This window comes from Myotis brandtii, unplaced genomic scaffold, assembly GCF_000412655.1.
Source record: "Myotis brandtii unplaced genomic scaffold, ASM41265v1 scaffold884, whole genome shotgun sequence".
NCBI lineage: Eukaryota > Metazoa > Chordata > Mammalia > Chiroptera > Vespertilionidae > Myotis > Myotis brandtii.
The window spans coordinates 206624-214078 of NW_005371618.1; the positions used below are offsets into that span (position 1 = coordinate 206624).

Below are 7455 nucleotides of genomic sequence, written 5' to 3' on the forward strand. Positions count from 1 at the left end.
TTTTTATAAAAGGTTGATAGGTTTCTTACCTATTAACTTTTTGCAGTGTTGTTGCACTGACTCCTGGTGCAAAACAATTCAAAGATAGTATGTATAACCAACAAATATATGGTGCTGTAATCAATTATCTGACACGCAGAATGTCTCGTAGAGCACTGTTGCACTGTATATCTGTTTCTTCTAACCCTCCCACTCCTGTCTTCTAACGAACATGCCGATCAAGTGCGTCCATTTGCCGAATGCACCCGAATGCACGGGAAGCTTACCCGAGGCACATGTTGACAATAACGAGGCTGTTTCCAGAATTGGACATTTTGTCACTGGCGTAAAAATAAAATGTCATGAGTAAAGATTAATCTCTTTATAGTGCAATTTTTAACCTTTTTATATTAATTTCAATATTGGAACAATGTATCTTGAATGTTTTCACTACGTATCTTTGCTATGCAACACCGATGTACATGTTTACATCCGGTTTTAGAATTGCATTATTGATCATGAGTTACGTGAGTAATAATATTACTCAAGTGATGCCCAACTCTGGCCGTTGCGAGAGACAAATATTTGAATTATGCAATTTTTTGTCTCTGTCAATGCGTGTCACCCAAAATGAGTTCATGTGTCACCTCTGACATGCGTGTCATAGGTTCACCATCACTGTACTAGTACCTCTACCCGCTTCAATCAGTCCATGCCACAAAATCCATCAGATGTAGCTACACAACCCATCCACTCCACCCTAAACTAGGCACTCCCAGAGATTTAGGGATGTCAGGCCAACTAGTCTCTATATCCACAGGAAGTAGATCCAGAGGTCAGAAATACATCCTTCCACTTCTCTAAGCAGTTTGGTGATACCTCTTGATGTGGGGGAGTGGGGATGTTAGAATAGGCAGATAGACATGAGTTAATTGGGAGAAGTAGCTGAGACTTAGAGGAAATTCTTGTGGGATGTGACAAACTGAAAATAGACAATGGAGGTAGCAGACCACTATGAGAGCAAGAAAGATTCAGTGCCCTCCAGAATGTGGTCTAACTGGTGGCATAACACCTAGGTGAAGGAGCCTTATACACTTTTTTAAAATATATGAGGGAGGGAGTGACTTGCTTCTTGCCTAGAGGTATTCTAGCTTTGGGGTATAAATGCTCTACATTCCCAAATATTGGGTCACTGGGTTCGATCTAGGACAGCTGTTGCCTGCTCAGGTTCTATCTGACTGTATATCTTTCCCACAAATAAATATCCATTTACTTTTGCTGTTATTTGTTGTGTCTTGCTTGAATTCATTCCTATAAACAAGATAAGAACTGGGGGGTGTAATAACCCCACTGACCACCACTGACAATGAGATGGCAAGCCCCCTCAGTTTCTATAATTTCACTTGTTTCTTCTGCTTCTGCGCCAGCAGGTCTGCTGCCGGTCAAGCTTCTGCTGTCTCAGGTTGCGGCCCTCATCATCTAAGACACTATAGTGACTCCAGTCTGAATGCGGCTTAGAAGAATGTAGGGCCTCCAGTTTGGCAGGGCTGCAGTGGAGGTTCTGACTCCGGACTCAGGGCTCAGGAGCCCTGCTCAGCTCTCGCCCCAGGCACATCGTCCCAGTCAGAGAGCTGGGCCCCATCCACAGGCTCCCAGTGGTTGCTGGCAGCAAGTGGTGGGAGGAACAGCCTAGAGCAGCAGTTTTCAACCTGTGGGTCGAGACCTCTTTGGGGATCGAATGACCCTTTCATATCCTGCATATCAGGTATTTACATTACAATTCATAACAGTAGCAAAATTACAGTTATGAAGTAGCAACGAAAATAATGTTATGGTTTGGGGTCACCACAACATGAGGAACTGTATTAAAAGGTCATGGCATTAGGAAGGTTGAGAACCACTGGCCTACAGCAAGGGGCAACCATGGGGGGAAGAAGGGGAAGGAGCCTGGTGCATAGAAATGGGAGAGGTGGGCAACCTTCCCCCAGCTTCTAGAGGGGCTCCACTAGTGCTGAGAGTCCCAGCTCTGCTTGATTGCGGGCCACTGCCCTCCCCAAACTGCAACAGATACCCGGAAGTTTAACATACAAGGTAGAATGTCTAGAATGTGTATGCATGCCATATATGGGAGACAAAGAACTACAAATGTATATAAAGCAAAGACCCACTGGCGCTCAGCCTCTGGAGACTCCACTGAGCTAGCACCAGTGCAAATAAATAGTCATTTCTGAACCTCCAAGTGTGTTTGGTTTGTCGCTTCCCTCTGGCCTGATTCCATAACAACAAGACCATGAGGCAGGCAAGCCTCTATGAATAGATTTCATCTGAGAAAAGCCACTTCTTGAACCAGGCAGGTTTTAAAACATTTTATTTGCATTTTAAAAATTGATATTCCATTAAGTAAAATCATTTGAACAACAACAACAAAAATGACACTCTGATTAAATTGATTTTACAGCCTGCAGGACACCTAGGACCAGCTTTGTTTTTACTCTAGATTTCACCGTTGTCCCACCCAGGTTGTTCCTTCACCAACATGCAAGTTCTTTCCCTTCCACCCAGCCAGCCAGGCAGAAGGGAGGAGCAGGTGTGGCCTTCCTTGTCAATAGTTCTGATGTAAAAAGGGGCAGCACAGTCACTTAAACTGATCCAACCTCTTTGCATCTTACAAAGTTAAACAGCTAAAAGGAGTAAAATAAGAAGGCAATGCTTGTGGAATGTACAGTGCATATGGCGGCGCGTGCCTCATTAAGATTCCCTTGCTTGCTTCTTCTGTTCAATCGCTGTGATCGGAAAGAAAAGATGGAGGAAGTCGGTTATGTGGTTTCGGTAGCCTAGTATAAGACCATAGTGCTCTCGTTTAAAATATCCTTCCGAATTATAAAAACTCTACAAGCATTAATAGCCATTTCTTCATGAAAGTTTTTATTAAACAGGAACATTTGACAGATAAAAGTATATGAATATATAATTGTGGTATATTAAACATTCCATCAAGTTAAAGTTCTGTGTTTGTTGGCAGCAGAACAGTTTTTAATTAACCTTTCCAAGCTGAGTTATAAACTGGCATCTTGCAGCACCCTTCCCTCGATCATTTTTCTCTGGCAACTCCCGCTCAGCCTTTTCTCAAGGAGGGCTTGATGGGGATTGGGGATGGGGGTGAAGGAGCTTTGAGCTTACTTTCTTTTGAAGGCAGTGGGGAGTTTTTTTGTGTTTCTGTCTTCTTCAATTTCGACTTATCAAATCTCTCTATCTCAGCCATATCGGGTTTGTCGGACATGGTGACAGAGGAAGTTGCAAATACAAAGCCAGGAGGAGGGGTGAGAGGAGTCTACCCAGCCTCCTTTCTTCTAAATGTGCTGCTTTGTACTCTCCTCCCCTGACTGGAACCTCCCCTTTCCTTCCTTCGGCTTTCATTCACAACTAAAGATCTCTCTACAAAAAAAAAAAAAAAAAAAAGAAGTCCCATTCCACCTCCCATCTCCGTCCCACAGTTTCAATCTCTCAAAATGCTGGGCCCAGGCTGGGAAGATCGATGGGGTACTGCGGGTTTCACTACAGCGTTTCAATATCAAAATCTGACACAGAGGAGGACATAACAGCGAGTTTAAAGGGGGAAAAAGGGCGAGTGAAAATTCTTCAAATAAAGCCAGGGCTGAGCATTTCCTCTGAGTGTTCTCTGTTCCTGGAAATGCGCTTTCTTTTGTCTCTAAGGCAGCGGTAGCTGCTGCGGCGCTGAACACCGCCCTGCCCGCTTCCTCCCTGGCGCGCAACAATGCGGGAGCCGCACAAAGCTGCCAGCACTCATAAATCAGCCTCATCTGTAACCTGGGCACGCAATTCGGCAGCCTCCGCACGCATTTCCCAGCAAGGAGGGCTTTCCATACTGCCTGGACGTCCTAAATCTGGACAGATGCAGTCCACGGAGCCATCCGAGGCTGGAGAAGAATTGCAATTGTTGCCGCTCAGGCTCTTGTGCCTGAGTTGGAACAAAGGGTCTGGGAGAAAGAAGTAAAAACCCGCTCCCTGGTAGCTGCAATAACAAAACATCAGGTAATTTTTTTTTTAATCACCCCGCTCGGGACCCTGTTACCCAACATCTGGAAGGATTTGGCATTTCCAAGCTCCCCAAGGCAGCCCTTCCCAGGAGCTCAGCTTTAAGGATGCCGAAATAGAAGGGAAGGGGAACCACCCAAGCGCTGGAGGCAGGGGCCCTAGAGCTCACCTGAGCGAGGTGCGCAAATGAGAAGTGTCTGATCTACCCAGCGTCTGCAGCTGAGTGCTAGGCGGAGGCGGCGGACTTCCTTATATGCGCACTCCTATGCTAATGAGGTGACATCACTGCCCGCCGCTTAACTCTTGGTGCAACTTGTAGAGGTCAGACTACACCCTTCATCTTCTCTAAGAAATTGGGTGATATCTCTAAATATTTGGGGGGTAGGGGGATGTTAGAATAAGTAGATAAAAGAAAATATGAGCTGGGAGAGGAAGCCTACTTGGCGTTTGGGGTCCCCACACCGCGTCCACTAATACACGCTAACCGCAATTAGGAGGGGAAAATCAAATGAGCAAGATTCCAGTCTCCAACATGTCCTTCATAAACACTTTCCCCTTTTACTGGTATGTCTTTAATCACAATGGATTTTTGCAGCAGCCTGCAAACCTGCTATTGGGGACTGGAGCAGGATAACCAAGAGCCTGCGTGTACCTAGGGAGACAGTCATTCTTTTCCTGCGAATCTGGCTTTGACTAATGGAGCCATCTCCAAGCGAGGGTGTGGTGGGACCTCGTAGGAGGGCCTCGCCCATTGTGGGGTGCGATTCTTGGGCTTCAGTTTTCCAGCCTTTATAGCTGAGCCAGTACAGCAGGTAGCTAAGGCCTTAGGAATTAAGTGGAACTTACATATAGCCTATAGGCCCCAGAGTTCAGGGAAAGTAAAACACATGAACTGGACTCTCAAGAAGGCGATGGCTAAGGTATGCCAGGAGACAAACTTACCCTGGACAGATATCTTACCACTTGTGCTCCTGCGGGTGCACTGTGCCCTGAGAGCCAGGGTAGGGTTCTCTCTATTTGAAATTCTATAGGGCAGACCCCTTCCCTTAATTCAGCCAAAAGGAGATTTGGGGGAAATAGGGAACTTAGAAATTAAAAAACAGTTACGAGGACTTGAGAAAACTATCCTTGAAGTCCATAGATGGGTTACTGACTGCCCATCTCTCTAGGAACAGCTGTGCACCCCCTCAAGTCTGAGGACCAGGTTTGGGCAAAAGATTGGAAAAAGAAATCCCTTAAGCCAACGTGGAAGGGACCTTATCCATTCGTACTAACCACCCCCTCATCTCTCAAAGTTGCAGGACTGAACACCTGGATCCACCATTCCCAGGTAAAAGCAGCCCACCAGCTGGACTGGACCATCAGCATCCAGAATGGAAGGTGACCTCTGACCTGAACTACCTCCTGTGGATCATCTTCAAGAAGATGATGGATATGGCTAACTGATCTCAATCTCCTTATTCCTTATAGCTGGATAATAATAATTATTTTTTTTTTCTAACAGTTTTATGCTCTCTTCATACAAGTGTAGCTGGAACTCCAGACTGGTACCAGGAGGAGAACTTCTCTGCCCTTGCTACTCTGATGACCCTCTTGGGGAAGATGGTGAAGACTCGGGATACTGAACCCCCTTTTTTGTTGCCCTCCTTCAGCAGGAAGTAGCTAGAGATGTCGTTGACCTTATCCCCAATTCCTGAGTCTTTTGTAATCCCCAAGGCTAAGAATAACTTCAAGAGGGAGTAATGAAAAAAAAATGGGGGTGGGGGGAGCTTGCAACCTAGTTCAGTATCTGGTTAAAACTGTAATCTTACCTCCCCTTTCTGACTGACTTGGGTAGAGCTGCAGATCCTAACACTAGGGCCCCACCAAGACTGATAGGTGGAGCTGCAGGGATCCTCAGGGGCCTACCACAGGAGGAGATATATAGGTCAGAGCCTCCCCACTAGTTTAGTTCTGGCTTTAGATCCAGAATTCTCCTGGTCTAACAGATCTTTGAAATAAAGGTTAACCTTTCCTCCCTCAGAGTGCTGGCTGATCATTTTCCTGTACATTCTGCCACAACAATTTTATAATCTGCATCATATTGTTATTCTTCCATGTCATGTATTCAATTGGTTTTCCTCCTGTTAATCTAGTTCTATGTCACTTTTATCATTAGTCCAGCCATAAGAACTAAAAAAGAATAGAAAGGGGAAATCCCCACTTCTGTCTTTTCTCTCACACACCTTAAAAAGGAAGTCCTGTGAATGAAGAAATGGGGAAGCCCCAGCTGCCCCTGCAGTGGCTTTTAAAAGTGTGTGTAACAGTTGACTCTAAACACTAGCTAGACAAGCCTTGCCACATGCATGATTGCAAGGGATTTCTGAAAACATTCCCTCAGGGTGCAGAAAGAGAGAAGGAATATTGTGCATACTGCTTTGCATTTCAAAATAATCTCAAGGAGTCCTTTTCCTTTCTTGCAGCATTTGTAACTAGTTTCAGTAGCAAGGGTGTCACTGGTACTCACAGATATGCCATTTTGAAAATAGCTGCTCCATTCCTAAACCTTCCATATATCTGGATAGTACTTTAAGATGCACCTCAAAATGTCTTGTGGAAAAAGCTCTCTTTCAAATATAGATTTCATTTTTTTTAAATTTTATCTTCAGGTTTTTGAGATAACTGGATTGCTATATTTGGCATCTAGTGTGTTTTCTTAGCAATCAGTATTAGTATTTAGAAAAATAAGGAACAGAAAAGTAAAATAACTTCTTCACTGTCAAGCAGCAAGTCAATAACAGAACTGGAACTTGATATACTTTTTTAAATTTTAAAAAATTGTATTGATTCTGAAAAGAGAAGAGAGCAGAGAGGAGGGGAAAGGAGAGAAGATGCTGCTCTAACCAACTGGGCTAGGCTTTCCTCTTTTTTTTTTTTTTTGCACTCACTTGGTGCTCTAACCAACTGAGCTACTGGGCTAGGCTTTCCTTTCTTCTTTTTTTTATTATAAATTAAAAAAAAATCATTCTAGAGTATTTTTCCTCCTACGCAAGTCATGGAGAACACCCTGGAGGAAACAAAGGGGACTGAAAAACTGAAGCCCAAGAATCGCACCCCACAATGGGCGAGGCCCTCCTACGAGGTCCCACCACACCCTCGCTTGGAGATGGCTCCATTAGTCAAAGCCAGATTCGCAGGAAAAGAATGACTGTCTCCCTAGGTACACGCAGGCTCTTGGTTATCCTGCTCCAGTCCCCAATAGCAGGTTTGCAGGCTGCTGCAAAAATCCATTGTGATTAAAGACATACCAGTAAAAGGGGAAAGTGTTTATGAAGGACATGTTGGAGACTGGAATCTTGCTCATTTGATTTTCCCCTCCTAATTGCGGTTAGCGTGTATTAGTGGACGCGGTGTGGGGACCCCAAACGCCAAGTAGGCTTC

The 7455-nt window shown here is 44.7% G+C and overlaps 1 protein-coding gene across 2 annotated transcripts; it reads right to left on the reverse strand.

Moving 5' to 3' along the window:
- Nucleotides 1-2593: 2593 nt before the first annotated feature.
- Nucleotides 2594-4249, reverse strand: LOC102243622 (thymosin beta-4). 2 transcript variants are annotated; one of them, XR_001360375.1, is made up of 2 exons: nt 4205-4249; nt 2594-2762 (listed from the first exon to the last, which is right to left on the reverse strand). XR_001360375.1 is itself a non-coding variant. In XM_005884976.2 (2 exons), exons 1-2 carry the CDS (start codon nt 3257-3259, stop codon nt 2728-2730), a joined length of 135 nt encoding a protein of 44 aa, XP_005885038.1. In that variant the 5' UTR covers nt 3260-4108; the 3' UTR covers nt 2594-2727. The 2 variants fall into 2 exon arrangements, 1 of the variants encoding a protein (XP_005885038.1); XM_005884976.2 differs by lacking the exon at nt 4205-4249 and adding an exon at nt 3160-4108.
- Nucleotides 4250-7455: the final 3206 nt, after the last annotated feature.